We start from the raw sequence: 17,626 nt of genomic DNA, 5'->3' as shown, positions 1-17,626 counted from the left end.
AGTGTGAGGTGGTCCACTTTGGTAGGAAGAATGGTAGGAAGGACTATTACTTACGTGGCGAAAAACTGCAGCAGGCGACGGTGCAGAGGGACCTCGGGGTCCTTGTGCATGAGTCGCAAAAACCCAGCCTGCAGGTGCAGCAGGTGGTCAGGAAGGCGAATGGGATGCTGGCCTTCATAGCGAGGGGGATTGAATATAAAAGTAGGGAGGTCTTGCTGCAGCTGTATAGGGCATTGGTGAGGCCGCAGCTGGAGTACTGTGTGCAGTTTTGGGCGCCGCACCTGCGCAAGGATATTTTGGCCTTGGAGGGAGTGCAGAGGAGGTTTACTAGGCTGATACCGGAGTTGAGGGGGTTGAGCTATGAGGAGAGGCTGAATAAACTAGGCTTGTACTCGTTAGAGTTTAGAAGAATGAGGGGAGATCTCATTGAGACGTATAAGATGATGAATGGGATGGATAGGATAGAGGTGGAGAGACTCTTCCCGCTCAAAAAAGACAGTAGGACTAGGGGGCACAGCCTCAAGATAAAGGGGGGGCGGTTTAGAACGGAGTTGAGGAGGAACTTCTTCACTCAAAGGGTGGTGAATCTCTGGAATTCTCTGCCCGTTGAAGTGGTGGAGGCTGCCTCGCTAAATATTTTTAAGAAGCGGGTTGATGGGTTTTTGATAAGAGAGGGGATTAAGGGTTATGGGGAGAGGGCGGGAATGTGGAACTGAGCCACGACAGATCAGCCATGATCTTATTGAATGGCGGGGCAGGCTCGAAGGGCCAGATGGCCTACTCCTGCTCCTATTTCTTATGTTCTTATAATTGGAGTCCAATTTAAAACCTGAAGCAGCTGAAGTCTAATCTTGTGTTTTCTATGAGAAAATGCTTCCTGAGTTTGTAAAGCTAAAGGTTCATTTAAACTAACGTTATTCAAGGCCATGCTTTTGAGCGATCATTTGAACACTCAACCTGGTATTCATACAGAGCTTTGCAGGCAGCCTCAGCACCTTCAGGAACACGTTGATTTATGTTCAGTGGGGGCCTCTGGTTGCTATGTGTTGGTCACATTATACATAAGCTCAAGATGCTACTGAGCAGACGGAATCAGTCATACAACATGTTTGGTCTTAGGCCCAAACCTCTCATTCAAAAATAAATATCTGCATACAAAGATGTACAACTGCTCTTTCTGGCTATTAAACTCATTGTGAACTATTCATTACTACAAAAAGTGAACATAAAACACTTTCAACAGTTTACTCAACTGTATCCAGTGATAATTATCTTACATACGAGCTGTCAACCAGTGTAACTGATTCAGCTTTGCTTACATCATGCCAAAATTAAAATTAATTACATTTAATTGTTCTATATGGAATATTGAGATGAGGGGATGCTGCAACATGGTCAATCAGAAACCAGGAGGAGTAGCCAATTACAATGCAATGCTGCTGGCATGGCCTCATTATCATGCACTGTTGCTGACCCAGTGACTGGCCTTACCTCAGAACCACAAAGTCTCGCCTGGGATGTGGTGCCATGCTATCCAGAACGTAATGGCAGATTTCCAGATTTTTATCTAAACTTTCCACTACATTTCCCATCAATACATCATCATCCCAGAGGTGACGTTCTCTTAGCAGACGGTTCAACACGGTGTTTGGGGGTGCTTCTACCTCAGTCGTCACTTTCCATAACCGAATGGGGTGTCCGTCACCAACCTATCGGCACAGAGAAGAACCAAAAAACACGTGTAAAGAGTGTTGTCGTCTCCTTTCTCTGATGCCAGAGGCATTTCATCAGAGATTACAGAAAGTCAGAGTATTTCAGGAAATGTTCTTGTGGAAAATAATTTGCTGTATCAGTCCTGTTTGGGAAGTAATGCTTAACCCCATTCCCTATTTTAATTCCAGGGTTGATGGAACTTGCCCACCCTATTAATACCTAGCTGACTTCTCTGCCCCAGCTCATGCAACAAGGAAAACTTTCCTCTGATGCATCAGGGCAAAGCAGCTCCAGATGGAGGACATCAACCACGCAGTTTTGTTAATTGCTAAATTTGTTGTGGCGTCTGAGGACAGGCAAGAACAACCACAAGCAATTACGTTACCAATGATTCTCATCCTCAACCATTCATGTAGTGATTCAGTGGAAAGCTTTGACCTATGATGCCAGTGGGATAATTCTGCTCGGCTGAAGCAACACCTGCAATCCTTTATCCAACCTAATTCTCAGTAGTGGCAGAGAAAGTCTGCTCTCCTATTCAGACAATATCTAGAGATAATTTTGTTTTGCTATCATCCATGATTTTATCTGGAGTCACACATTCTAAATAAATCAGTGACTGAGATCACATGATGTCTCGCCAGACAGATTGCCGAGATATTTTTTTTTAAAACTAGAAGTGGTTTAAACACTCATTTATAGGGCGGGATTGTCCGACAAGTAACAAATACAGCGCACATTATTATCTGTTAAACAGACCGAAGCTTTCAGTGATTTCCTCTATTCAATGAGTTTCCATATTAATCACTTGTCCCAAAGCTCTGTTGTTGGTTGAGACAATTGTACAGTCATCAAAATTTCCCCCAAAAATCCAGCCATTATAAATACTTCCAACCTGTGGTTAAAGAAACTACTCAATATTTAACCATCAGGAAAGCTGAGATAACCATCCAAGCAGCCTTTGTGAGCAAAAGGAAAAATATAATCATCTCGGTTGACTATTGAAATGAGTGAATGTAATGTTGAGAGAAAAAAGGATTAAGCACAATTGTGACTTTCCAAACAACAGAATGCCTAACTTTTCCTTCTTGTTTGTTGGAGGAATGTAAATGTTGCTGCAAAGTCAGCATTTATTGCCCATCCCTATGGCCCTTGAAAAGGTGCTGTCACTTATGATTTGGTGAGATATCTGAATGCTGTCAGCACCTGAGCAATTGTGCTCCAGGACAAGTTTGGCTCATTTTGGTTTGGGAAAAATGGAGGAAAAAATAGACTGCTGATTAATAAGATCTGGATGATAAGTTACAACTGTTGGTGCCATATTACACTGCAGAATTCTATATTCTCATTCTATAACAATGTTTAAGAGTCATCTAGATAGGTATATGAATAGGCAGGGAATAGAGGAACATGGACCTCATAGAGGCAAGAAAATATTAGTTTAGAGAGGCATCTGTGTCGGCACAGACTTGGTGGCCAAAGGGCCACTTCCTGTATTGTACCGCTCTTTGTTTTTTCTTTGTAGAAGAAGCGTAGTCGTCTTGTTAGAGCACCGGGTGGAACAGGAAAGGTAAAATTCAAGACTAATGTCACGTGGACAACCCAGATCTATCTCGACCAGTTCAGAGGGCATTGTTGAAGGCCCATGAACAACTTACACCGCTTCCCAGTCAAGTTTGCTAAGTGGCACTGGGAGATAAGAGGGGAGAAGAACAGAGAAAAATTTGAAATCCTAGCACTTCGTTCTAAGTTTGTAGAGTTTGAACAAAGCCATAAATGCACATTACATTAACAGTATGTGCAATTTTTAGTCTATGGAAAGCAAGAAATAGTTTTAGAGTCCAATATTGATATTAAATTTTAAGGAAGAAAAACTAGTGTGCTTGTAATTTCAGAACAGTTCTACAGATGGTAAACAGGTAAAGTTACACACGCACATGTATATGTACATATCGTAATGATACGATTAAAGTGTACATGTTTGCTTGCAAATTGTCCACTCCAGTCTGAATAGATGAACTACTTCACAACAAATGTGGCCAGAAGCTTAACTGGAAGGATTCAATGGCCATTTGCAATATTCATTTCAAAAAACTCATCTTATGAAATTTCATCCAATACCTTCTTGTAAGAAAGTTCTGTGTTCACAGGTCCTACAGTGCTGGTCCATCCTTTAGATTTCTCACTGGCCTCCCTTAGCAGGCCCTGGATCGCATCCTCCATGTGGATCATATAGTCTTTAATCCTGCCTTCATGATGTCCCCTGAAGCCCTCCAGGGGCAGAGGATGAGCATCTGCTGCAATGTATGAGTTTCGGGACTGTACCATTATATCGTGCGGAATCTGTCAAAAATAAAATTATGTGAAACTTTCAAATTTCAGGTTCACTTTAGGTATTTTCACAGGTATCGTGGTTCTGGTCATTTTTATAAGAGCTTCAAGCACCTAATGCTCAGGAGTGTGCTCATACTGCCCTATATCTAACTAAACAATTCAGTATTGTATTGGGGAATTGTGTTAAGCACACACAAAGCCCCTCATTGTAAAGATTGAAGAAATATATGTGAAATATTTCACATATATTTTGTGAGATGCAAGTCTTTAAGCTGTTTTATTTTACAGAGAGTAAGTGAGCTTTCAGAGGAACAGCTAATCATATAAGGGGATCAGTTCTGATACAAACTGCCCTTAAAGACAGCTTTTAGCTTCACACATTATTCTTTCTGATTCTTTTCCCCTCATCAATGCTCATTAAGCACTCATTGTTTGTCATGATGATGCTTTTGATTTGCAACTTAGAATGGGAGAATCATTGAGAAAGAGAAAATGTGGGTGGGATCTTGAGCCCACACTCTCCATATACAGGATTGCCAGCAGGGGAGAAAATATGGTGAAAACCAGAAATCTTAAATCTCACTGACGAGATCATGATTTCTGATTTTCAGGCATAGACTTGATTTTAATAGATTTTAAGAAATTTTAATATCATTATCCACCCACTTGCCAAATTTTCACCCTGAACTTCTATAGATGCACCATAGAAAGCATTATTTCCAGTTGTATCACAGCTTGGTATGGCTCCTGCTCTGTCCAAGGCCACAAGAAACTACAAAGGGTCGTGAATGAAGCCCAGTCCATCACGCAAACCAGCCTCCCATCCATTGACTCTGTCTACACTTCCCGCTGCCTCAGAAAAGCAGCTTAATCAAGGACCCCACACACCCTGGGCATACTCTCTTCCACATTCTTCCATTGGGAAAAAGATACAGAAGTCTGAGGTCACACACCAACCGACACAAAAACAGCTTCTTCTCTGCTGCCATCAAACTTTTGAATGGACCTACCTCACATTAAGTTGATCTTTCTCTACACCCTAGCTATTACTGTAAAACCATATTCTCCACTCCTTTCTTTCCTTCTTTATGAACGGTATGCTTTGTCTGTACAGTGCACGAGAAACAATACTTTTCACTGTATACTAATACGTGTGACGATAATAAATCAAATCAAATCAAACTAAATATTCATACTTTGCCAACGTTTACAACAGGCTTGGACAAATGCAAAACTGTCAAGGGGATAGCTCCTGGAATGAAATAGTAAGTATAGTGCCCATGGGAGAAGGATATGGCCAAACAGTGTCCTGACAGTGCCTCCTGACATAGATTGGCGCTGTGGCATTGCCAGGGTGGGCCTTAGGGAACCCTCATAGGTGGGGCTCTACTATTTGTGGTGGGGAGAGAGCGGACACTGAGCGTGTGCCTGGGGATGATTGGAGGGGGGAAGCCCCAGATCCCCATGGTGAGGGAGTGGGGTGGGGTCTTTCAGAATTCCCATTCCATCTGAGTGACGACACAAACCCCAACCACGCATTGTTTTAGATGTTAAAGTGTCAAGATCTGGAGAAGAGACACACCAATGCAGCTGGAGAGTTTCACACCAGTTTTCTCACCAGAACTGGTAAGTTTGCCCCCACCATCATCAGAAGTCTGGACAAGCAACAGGTAAACCTGTTAGAAGAATTGGAACTTCTCATATACGTTCTTACCCAGACCATGTAAACGCACTGATACATTCATTGATAATATCACACATTGCAATTTTAATCCTTCCTTCACCCTCCTTTGCTCCTATCAGCCAAGTGCTGTTGGAAAATATTGAAATATGACCCCCAAATCTTTCTATTTTTATTATTTTATGGGATGTGGGCATCATTGCAAAGTCCTAATTGCCCGTAAACTGAGTGACTTGTTAGACCATTCCAGAAGCAATTAATAGTCAACCACATTGCTGTAAAATAAAGTTTATTTATTAATTAGTCACAAGTAGGCTTGCAATCACACTGCAATGAAGCGAAAATCCCCTAGTCGCCACACTCCGGCGCCAATGTAGCATGGTAAATTAACCTAATCTGATTTGATTTGATTTAATTCATTATTGTCACATGTATTAGCAAACAGTGAAAAGAATTGTTTCTTGTGCGCTATACAGACAGAGCATACTGCTTATACAGAAGGAAACAAGGGAATGCAGAATATAGCGTTTCTTTGGACTGTGGGAGGAAACCGGAGCACCTGGAGGAAACCCATGCAGACACAGGGAGAATGTGCAAACTCCACACAGACAGTGACCCAAGCCAGGAACGGAACCTGGGTCCCTGGTGCTGTGAGGCAGCAGTGCTAACCACTGTGCTACCATGCCACCCAACGGATGACTGATAAAGAACATTAGTGAAGCAGATGGGTTTTTACAACAATCAATGATTATTTCATGGGCTCTATTACTAAGAAAAGCTTTATATTCCAGGTTTTATTAATTGAAATTAAATTCCAGTAGCAGCCCTGTCCCCATAGCACTTCTGGATTACTGGTTCAGCGACATTACCACCATGCCACCATCTCCCCTATTGATCATACCTGGAAAAGTTTCTTGCACTCTGCGATCATGTGACCCAGCCCCTCAGTTGCTGCCAAGTTCTCATTGAGGTCCCTCTGATCAGGCTTGCTCAGGACACCCCGCCTTCGGATCACCCTACCAACAAGGCCAGGAAAAACATGGCATGAAAATCCTAGGCAAAGTTACATTACACATACAGGCACATAAGTGTTTCTGTGATGTAAACTGTCACCATATAGTACCATATTAATCACTGGACAGATAGAATACTGAGCTACAATACAATCTTCCACATTTCATCAGTATCCACATACAGTTAAGCAGCGGGGAGGGGGGGGGAAGTTGGGCACTCTTTGATGGAGGTTTTAGTTCTATAGTGGTACCAGTGCCATTTTTTTGCCTCTTTGACATTTTGAAATGCTGTGGTGTTGCTCATTGTTTTCTAGATGAGTGGAACAAATTCTTTTAAGGGCGCACAGCTTCTCACCTTCATTGCCTCAGATTAATATTGGACATCTTCTTGCAAGTGCCAGAGTGTAGCCCCACCCCCACCACCACCACCAGTATGCTTGCCTTCTTAAGTCTGCAGTAACTCCATTGGTTGGGTCATCTGAGCCATATGGATGCCGGCTGCTTTCCCAAATACTGAAAGGAAAGCTTGCATTCAGCACAAGGCCATTTTTTTTTCCCCTCTAGAAATAGCCAAGATGGAAATTTCAGCATGGCTTCCAGCCAGCTACTGGTCCAATGTGCATAAACCAGCAATGGAGGTTTAACCACTGTATCATCTCTTAACCAAACACACTGTCCCACATGCTCTTTGATAGAATGAGGATGAAGGGTAAGCAAATCAAGACTCACTTACCACAGTGTCTATCACTGACTATCCAAAAACCTTTAAACTAAGGAACTTCCATTTTTTTTCCTTTCCTCTTACATTCAACTACCTGCTAAATTCATGACTTGTCATCAGCTAATTACTATGTTTCAATTTACTTAATTTTCACTCCTCTCTTTAAACCCCAATAATGCATTATGAGATGGGCTTTGATAAACAAAATGATTTCTGATGCTATCATTGACAAGTCTGTCTTTCCTCCATTCGAAAGGGAATTAACAACAGCAGAGTTCCTGTGAGCTCACCTTGGTGAGGTGCTTTCTTTCTTTGGCACATTCAGATGGAACAGAGATGGTGCAAGGCAGACAGCCAGGTTTCCAGCAGTCATTTGATTCTGCTGTACTGATGCAATGTCACTCAAAAAGTACAACAGTGACTGAAGTACCTCACGATTCTCATCTGGCATCAACACAATAGCAGCCTGAAGGGCTTGGAGTCGTTGATCCTTTGGCACATCTGAGAGACAAACAGGATGATTCACACACATGGAACTGTACATTCTTACAACTTTAACAGTTGAGAAATTTTACCAAACCAAAACCTCACTGCAGGCTTAATTACAAATACAATATTTAGTATGGTGGCACAGTGGTTAACACTGCTACCTCACAACACCAGGGACCCAGATTCAATTCCTGGCTTGGATTACTGTCTGTGTAGAGTTTGCACGTTCTGCCTGTGTCTGCATGGGTTTGAACTCATTTCTCTGGATCAGTAGTTCAGTAACGACAAGATGCACTGCAGCAGTTAGCCAAGGCTTCAACAGTACTTCCCAAACCCATGATCTCTACCACTTAAGTCAAGGGCCACATGCTCATGGGAACATCACTACCTCCAAATTCTCATATAAGTCGTATGCTAGCCAAATTCACCATTCCTTTATCATTGGGTCACAACCTTGGAACTCCCTACCTCACAGTGCTATGAGAGCACCTTCAACACACCAAGTGTTGTGGTTCCAGAAGGCTGCTCCCCGCCACTTTGAAGGGATGAACAATAAATATTAATCTTGCCAGTGATGCCACATTCCATGAAGGAACAAAAACTAACCTGACTGCTTCAGATTCCATCAGAATAATTGTGAAACTCACACTTAATTTGATATTATGTTTAATTCCTGACACTCAGATCATCTCAAAACAAATATTATTCAGATCAGTGTGGTGGACAATCTGGGTTAAACAGTTAATCTAAATGTGTCATCTTTGAGAGTCACAGGTTCTTTGGTCTCAGCATCATAAAAATCTCAATTTTAGCTAACTAGATATCTTAGTGAGTTGAACACTTACATTACAAAAGAAAAGACAAATTTGCATTCATATAGCATCTTTCATGACTGCCAGTTGTCCCAAAGGACTTTAGAGCCAATTAAGAAGTGTTTTTTTTTAATATTCATAGAATCCTATAGTGCAGAAGGAGGCATTTGGCCTATCGAGCCTGCACCAACCGCAATCTCACCCAGGCCCTGTCCCCATAACCCCATGCATTAATTCTAGCTAACCCCTCTAACACCAAGGGGCAATGTAGCATGACTAATCCACCTAATCAGCACATTTCTGGAGTATGGGAGGAAACCAGACCAGCTGGAGAAAACCCACACAGACACAGGGAGAACATACAAACTCCACACACACTGTCCCAAACCTGGAATGGAACCTCAGTCCCTGGTGCTGAGAGACAGCAGTGCTAACCATTGTGCCATCATGCCATCCTTTTATGCACTTTTGCAATGTAGGAAACAAGACAGATTTGCATGCACCATACTCCTACAATCAGTAATCCAAAATTGACCACATAATATATCTTTGTGGTACTGATTGAGGATTAAATATTGGCCAGGACACAATTTAAGGCCTCCATTTAATGTCTCATTTGAAAGTCAATTTTCCCAAACAATGACTAAAGGAATGATCTTAGTAGTATTTGGCAAAGTGTTGATTTTGGAGAAAAGTCATTTCTCTCCAGATCTTACCACACTCCATCAAAGAAAACCAGCTGGGCGAGTCTCACATCGTCACGCAGGGGATGGAGCCTAAACACGTCGGCAAAGCCCAGCTGAATGGAGATCAGGGCGCCATGTTTAAAGTGGGGGGGGGGGGGGGGGGGAGCGGGGGGAGTGCCTTAACCTGATTATGTTGCTGGCAAGAGGTGGCAAAAATCAGGATTCACAATCTCACCGCTGAGATCTGTGACTTTTAGGTTTTGCCACATCTTGTGCCCCCGCTGGCAATCTCATGGATGGCGAGAGTGGGCTCAAGATCCCACCCAAAGGGCAGGATTTTCTGGCCACCCTCACCCCAAAGCCGGAAAATCCCACCCAAGGTCAACGAACCTTTGTATGGTTCGTGTCCCACCCGCTATGGTTCCTGTGGTGGGCAGGACAGGAAAATTCCACCCTAAACATCATCTTGGGTGAGAAAACCAGTGTGATTTGCACTGAGCTACAAGGAGAACACTGCACTAAGATTAAGATAGTCAGAACTCATGAATTGAATTTACAATATTACAACTCACAATCAGGAGTGAGGGAAAGAAAATGCATTTTCTATATTTTACTCACACTGATAGATCTGTAGAAAGGTTTCTGTCAATTTGCTCGTGAAGATGGGTTCTGGAAGGTCCCGGAAATATTGCTTTAACATGTCTGCTACGTCGAATGCTGACTGGCCATGATAATTAACATTCTCCGGACTGTTTTCATTCATTTGCCTCAGAGCCTGGATTCGAGATTTCACCCCCGACTTCCTGAAGATGCCAACCTGCTTAGAAAACATCAGTGGTCATCTTTCAAATCCAATCAACTCAAACCATTTCTCAGTGGGAGATTTTCCAAATATATAAAGCAGACACCTGATCAGTATCCACCACTGAGTTCAGATGAGACGATGGACACCCCGTCATTGTAACTGAAAGGAGATGCTGCAAGATAGAATCATATAATCCTACAGTACAGAAGGAGGCCATTCAGCCCAGAGTTTGCACCAACTCAGGCTCTATTTTCATAACCCCCTGCATTTACCCAGATACTAAGGGGCACGGCCAATTCATCTAGCCTGCACATCTTTGGACTGTGGGAGGAAACCGGAATACCCAGAGAAAACCCACATAGACATGAGGAGAATGCGCAAACTCCACACAGACAGTGACCCAAGCCAGGAATCGAACCCAGGTCCCTGACACTGTGAGGCAACAGTGCTAATCACTGTGCCACCATGCGCCGATAGCAGATAGCAGAGGACCAGCTCAGAGTGTCTGAGATTGGATATCAGAGTCAATTCCAGAATGTTTTTCATTCTTACATGGAATATGGGTGTCACTGGCTTGGCCAGCATTTATTGCCTATCTCTAATTACCCTTGAACTGAGTGCCTTGCTGGGCCTGATCTGGGGGCAGTTAAAAGTCAACCACATTGTTTTTGGTCTGCCAAAACCAGATTTCCTTCCCTAAAAGAATATAGTGAACCAGACAAGTCATTATGAAATCAACAATGGTTTCATGGCCATGGTTAACATGTTAATTCCATTATTGAATTCAAATTTCATCATCTGCCGCAGTGGGATTTGAATTTGGGCCCCCAGCACATTACGCTGGGTCTCTGGATTACCCATCCAATGACAACACCACTACATCACCCCCCTCCCCATTTGTCAAAGAGAGTAAGAGATAAAACACATAGCAGAGAGAAGTGATTTTGGCACATCTTCTTAAACCTCTTCAGTTACTGTATCTATATAGACAGCACCTGGAGCGTATAGGCTAAACCAGAGTCCCAGTGTAAAGATGCAACTAGCAGGGGAGAAATGACTTTAAAAATACATGCGGCTATAGGAGGTAATTAGTCTATTCTAACTTAACCATTGCCCCAATAGCTTACTGCTATTTTTTAATTGTGAAGGGAATGTCTTGGGGAAATGAGATTGGATAAACCATAGTCAAGAAGCAGCACAGTGGCACAATGGTTAGCACTGTTGCCTCGCACCAAGGTTCAGTTCCTGGTTTGGGTCACTGTCTGCACATTCTCCCCATGTCTGCATGGGTTTCCGGAACTGGGTACTCCGGTTTCCATCCACAGTCCGAAAGATGTGCTGGTTAGGTGCATTGGCCATGCTAAGTTCTCCTCCAGTGTACCCGAACAGGCGCCTGAGTGTGGCGACTAGGGGATTTTCACAGTAACTTCATTGCTGTAAACCTACTTGAGACTAATAAATAAATAACCATGATGCACTGATGGTCAGGTTAATTCTGTAATGTCACTTTCTGTGATTCTACAGCTGCTGTGAGTAGCAAAGTTGCTGAACTCAATACACTGATCCACCCAACAGTGGCAGATTGCCTGTACTTCAGGGAAAGGGGAATTACACCCTCCTATTTTTGTTGATGTAATTCCTCCCAGCTCCTCTTCTGGTCTTTGCAAGTCATTCATTGGTTGGGGTTCAGTTCAAATTAGCATTTATCCAAAGCTTTGCCTAGCTCATTCATACCTCAGTTACTTGGGGATCTACAAATCTAGCTTATGATGACCTTACTTCCTACTCTTCTCTATTCTTTTCTCAAACTTAGCACATGGCTGGCTGACCTAGGGTGGCACATTGGATATGATGAACTTATATAAGAGTGGGAATTCATACCTGTAAAACTATGCCTAACCCCATCCATTGGAACACCAACATTTTGCAACATTGTACAATTCCATTAAGAGATTTTCACTACCTCTGACCTGGAGTCAAACAAAGGTGCCAATCTTGCAAGGATACCAATGGTTATCAAGCGTTTCTGTGACCAAAATCCGCAAATATTAAAATACTTCCCAGAAAACCCTACAATTATTGATGAAACCTTGCTGTCCTTTTGGAAATATTGAGATTCTATGGGGAATCCTGTGCCAGACTGAAACAAACTTAAGGATCTCATGTCCTGTGTTGTAAAGAATAATGTCAACTACCTACAACATTACTATAACAATACCAGAAAATAATATTCAATAAGCATACAGTGCAAGAAATACCAAGAAATAAAATGCCAACTCAACAAAGAGGGAAAAATCCAAAGGACATCTGATGACCTAAGAGATCAGGATCTCCTCAGTTAAAACAAAAGCAAAATACTGTAAATCTGAAATAGAAACAGAAAATGCTGGAAAAGCACAGCACAAAACCCATCACAATTCTACCTCTCTCCAATTCCAAAGAAACTCTGTTTCTCTCTCCACAAGATGCCGCCAGACCCACTGGGAGGGATTTTACAGCTTTGCTCGAGCAAGACCAGAAATTCCTGCCTGAAGTCAATGGACATTTCCGTTGTCCACCCTCGCCTGCTCCAATTACGTGGCAGGCGAGGTGGTAGAATTCCGGAGGTTGAGTTTTTCCAGCATTTTCTATTTTTATTTCGGATCTCTTCACAGACATTTTATGGTCCAGGAGTCACAACATGAAAACCTTGTTGTGTCTACCCTTGTGGCAAACTGTTCTGAGTAACATTTGCTGTTGATAACATCCAAAGAGAATCCTTCTTGTGAACATTACAAATAGTTTAGATTTGCAGCAGAACATGCAAACGTACCTGGCCCATGCACTGGCTGCGTAGGTAACGCATGGCCTGTTGGATGCTTTGCGGTAGCGGCTGTCCTGACCTCTTGACATTTACAATTGGCGGCACACCAAACACATATTTGCTTCTGTAGTCTGGTTCCTTGCTCCTTTTCATGAACTTGGGAACACCCCTGTGGGGTAGCAAGAGCAGAAGAGTTAATAAGGCACCAAATCCTTTGGATTGGTAACAACATTTAGATAAATAAAATTACAATGACCTGAATTATTGACAAAATGCCATTAAGACTTGTTCTTTCTTTTTATTTTATTTCTTATTATTGTGAAATAACAATCAAACTTTATCATTTGGCCCATCCCCCTCCAACACAAACTTCCTTGCATTCTCTCAAAGTTATGCTCATTCTTCCTAAGGTCCAAGTATATTGGATTCAAATCTCTTGAACCTGGACAGGCATGGGATGGAATCTGTTGGGACTGAGCTGAGGATGGCACTTGTTGTTGCAGCATACCATCGCTGTGATCCATTTGCACCCTCAACACATTTACAGCAGAGATTTATTTCTGCACGTGGAAGAAGGAAATTGGAAGCTGTGAGATCCTATAGCCCGACAGTTTAATGAGTCCTGAAATAAAAGTACCAGATCCTCTGGGGCCTACAGCTGGACAAATACACTACTCTGAGACTCCCAGTGTAATGCTCAACATCAGTTACTTGCATCTGGGTGTCTCCAACTAGAGGAAATTGAAGCAGGAGACTGTGAACATCCCATCCCATTTCATGAACATTTGAACACTGATTCTACACCTACTGCAAATGAAGATTTAGTTCTATCCACTTTGCAAGAGAAATGACAAACGGGGGAGGTGTGTAGTGATTCATTATCATCCATTTTCCAGTTCCACCAAAGTTGAACTTCAGACCCTAAACCTCGTTTCAGGCTTTTGACTTCTGTATCCTGTCCTCCAGTTCTGGGTTTGCTTTCCAAATTCGTTCCCTTTTCACAGATTGTTTACCTTTCTTTGTAGTACACCTCTCTCAATATGCTTTGACACAAAGAATTTCAATCTGTTTCCACCCTTTGTGAGTTTATGAACAATTCAACCATAGCCCCCCAAGCCTACCACCAAGCTCATTTTCCACATTTCCGCCCTCTCTCGCTGATGTCATATGACACAATCTACATCCAGTCCCCACAGCTGCAAGGAGGAAACCATCTGCAATGTTCTGAGAGTCAAAGGCCGGGGTGGACCAACGCCAAGTCCTGTGGATTCCTGTTATTGTGCATTCCCTGTCTGGTTACAGTAAATATGGAGAGACAATAGCAGGGCTCATATCCAATAGGATGCTTTTTATCTTCAAGGAAACATCCCAAATGAATCCTCTTGATCACCAGGTCACAGTTTGGTGACACTGAGTGTACGACCAGCTCCTGACAACCACTGTACAGATTCCAGTTATTGAATGCACAAGGGAGGGAATGTTTTGGCAATTTACTAACACAAATAATCTGATTTTCCTTCAGCTCTTGAGGCCACAAGTTCAAATTTCACTGAACGTCAATGGGTTGTTTCATGGAATAATGAAACATGGATTGCGATCCTATCAGAGGGAGAGTCAAACCCACATCTCTCTCCTATGTTTCCTGGAGGCTGGATTCACATCCTTAGAGGAAGAAGTCTGGAAGCTTATTTTCCACCTGACCTCTTGACCAGAGCTTGAGAAATCCAAAACAAAGAGAGCAACAAAAAGTCAGAATCTTCCATTAGTTGAAGTGAACAACATTAAGAGTAAGATTGAGTCAACCACTCCATCTACACTTCCCGCTGCCTCGGAAAAACAGCCAGCATAATCAAGGATCGGGAAAAAGATATGAAAGTCTGAGATAACCACTCAAGAGCAGCTTCTTCCCTGCTGCCATCAGGCTTTTTACTATATATTAGGTTGATCTTTCTCTACACCCTACCTATGACTTTAACACTATACTCTGCACTCTCTCCTTTTCTTCTCCCCTATGTACTCTATGAACGATATGTTTTGTCTGCATAATGCGCAAGAAACAATTCTTTTCACTGTAAACCAATACATGTGACAATAATACCTCAAATCAAATCAAAAAATTCCCATACTATATTGAATGAGCTGATCTCAGCTGGGATGATGGTGGAAGTGCTACAATTGATTCAGTAAAATTGAAAAATATAATCCAAGATTTCTTCGTCTGATCACTTTGCTGCGAGGACTGTGTGTTAATAATATCTCTGAATATAATTTCAAAATATACCATTTGCAATTTATAGATGGGACATGTCTTTGGGTTCAGATTATAAACTATCAGAAATTATCATCAGGAATCAATTAATTGTCCAATTTCCTGAATGGGATTCCCATCTACTAATCACCACTGAGTATTTGTTTTCTAGACATAAACCATTTAAATCCTTCAACTAAATTCCAGCCTCTGACTCACTCTGGGTATCTATTGCTTTGGAGGCAATTTTCTGCATATTTTATTTGATTACAGGCTATTAATATTGCCCCGTGTGGGATAATCTGCATATCACTCATCATGTTTCCTTTGGAGGTCATTATACACTTCATGTCTATTCAGAAATGTGATGCAAAGATGCCAGCATTGGACTGGATTAGGTGGTGCAAGAAGTCTCACAACACCAGGTTAAAGTCCAACAGGTTTATCCAGTAGCATGAGCTTTCGGAGCACTGCCCCTTCATCAGGTGAGTGCTGAAGGGGCAAAGCTTCAAAAGCTCATGGGGCTACCAAATAAAATGTCAGACTTTAACTTGGTGTAGTGAGACTTCTTACTATAATCAGAATTACTACAGATCTAATTCTGACACGCTTTATGAGCAGTGGTGAGAAAAACATTTTTCTTGGCCATGGAGTCCATGTTCAAGTTCTGCAGCTTGGCTTTCCAAACATGGCAGATGCAGCAAATGAGAAAAATGAGTGAGTCCCTTGGCCATCCCATATAAATCTTAGACACTGACCAGTTCCAGCCCTGCTTGCTACGGACTGCGTGTCTTTCCATGATGGCTGTCAGGCGCAATAAGGAGAATCGCTGCAGAAGGTTGAGTTGAGCTGCCGACTGTCTGTTGATTTCCAATGAAGCGGAGGTCAGGCTTGGACGGTGAGAGTTCTGGAAACTGTGCCAGCGCAGCTTCCTGGAGGAAGAAAATGTTAATTATGAACCCAGGACACCAAATACCAAGTCCATGCAAGATACCCGTGGTCAAACTCAGCCAGGTCAGCGTGCCAGCATAATGTATCACAAGGCACCCACTGAGAAACCTTGCCACTGACCCTGTCAGAGTACGCAGGAGAAGGAGAAAATTCCCCAATTTAAATGTTCCAGGCAGGTGTCTGGGCTATTCTAGGCACCCATCAAAACAGGGGTTGCAACTTTCATTACACTACTCAGTTTCTAGCAGCAGCCCAGCCTGAAGACAGATTTCAAGAAGGATTTTCACTTCCCTGAATTATTCAGGGAGCTTGGCCAATGACCCACTGATTTTCAACTCAATTTATGGCCCTTCTGCCACACTCCCAACAGTCTTCAACTTTGTTTGTGTAAATTTAGGTCCTTGTTGGCTTTACAAGAAATTCGGCTCTATATTTAATTTTATTCTAAATGATTCTTTATAAACCTGGTGCAACAAAGTTGGATATTATGAAGGGGTTCACAGCTGTGATTCCACAGGTAGTGAAGTGGCTACCGCTGCTGGGAAGTTGGCTGAGGTAAAAGTGAAGATCAACTGCCTCCTTCAGGAAGGACTGAATAACCAGAGAATAACTTCATCTAGGCTCAGTGTTTCATGCTGCAGTTGCAAGGCAAGATTAACCAAGACTTGGAAACAGAGGAAAGAGGAATTAGGAGTGTTACATCATAAAATTTATGTATTAGTGTCACAAGGGAGGTTACATTAACACTGCAATGAGGTTACTGTGAAAACCCCCTCGTCATCACATTCCGGTGCCTGTTCGAGGGAGAATTTAGCATGGCCAATGCAGCTAACCAGCACACCTTTCGGACTGTGGAAGGTAACCAGAGCACCCGAAGGAAATCCACGCAGACACAGAGAGAACGTGCCGACTCCACACAGACAGTGATCCAAGCTGGGAATTGAACCTGGGTCCCTGGCATTGTGAGGCAGCAGTGCTAGCCACTGTGCCATCATCCCACCCCCAAAGTGCCACGCACCCACTTAATAACTTGGAGCAAAGATGCAAGTTAAAAAAAAAATCATGGTCAAAATCTTACATTGCTCGGGCAGACATGTGGCAGAAGCACATGAAGTCACATGAGAAGACGTCAGGCACATATCCAAGCATTACCACACACTCACAAGATATTTTGGTTGCTGGATACATACAGGAGTTGGAATCGTGCCTGGCAACAACCAAGCAGGCAATTAAACTTATTAAGGGATGAATCAAATGTGATTTTACACGGCCTATCTGCTTTTACAGTTGGTGAGCAAGCTGATTGACCAGACGGCTTTTATTTTAGTGGCAACCTCAATCTAGGCCAGTTGAAATGTCAGGGTTGAAAT

General features: G+C 42.6%; 1 protein-coding gene across 3 annotated transcripts in view; it reads right to left on the bottom strand.

Annotated features, from left to right (window-relative positions):
- The window catches only part of stard8 (StAR related lipid transfer domain containing 8), a 198,531-nt gene that overhangs the window by 15,685 nt on the left and 165,220 nt on the right, over window positions 1-17,626 (bottom strand). For all 3 annotated transcript variants that reach the window (XM_080187504.1, XM_080187500.1, XM_080187501.1), the window contains 7 exons: window positions 16,064-16,237; window positions 13,067-13,226; window positions 10,068-10,266; window positions 7,753-7,963; window positions 6,630-6,744; window positions 3,835-4,056; window positions 1,492-1,709 (listed from right to left, as the gene is read on the bottom strand). In XM_080187504.1, the coding sequence (XP_080043630.1) occupies window positions 1,492-1,709; window positions 3,835-4,056; window positions 6,630-6,744; window positions 7,753-7,963; window positions 10,068-10,266; window positions 13,067-13,226; window positions 16,064-16,237 (1,299 nt within the window). The remainder of the gene's footprint in view (window positions 1-1,491; window positions 1,710-3,834; window positions 4,057-6,629; window positions 6,745-7,752; window positions 7,964-10,067; window positions 10,267-13,066; window positions 13,227-16,063; window positions 16,238-17,626) is intronic.

This window comes from Carcharhinus amblyrhynchos, chromosome 4 (genome assembly GCF_965287045.1).
Source record: "Carcharhinus amblyrhynchos chromosome 4, sCarAmb.v2.hapA, whole genome shotgun sequence".
In the NCBI taxonomy this organism is placed as follows: domain Eukaryota; kingdom Metazoa; phylum Chordata; class Chondrichthyes; order Carcharhiniformes; family Carcharhinidae; genus Carcharhinus; species Carcharhinus amblyrhynchos.
The sequence above is the reverse complement of the archived record's forward strand: the minus strand, read 5'-3'. Positions and strand labels throughout refer to the sequence as shown.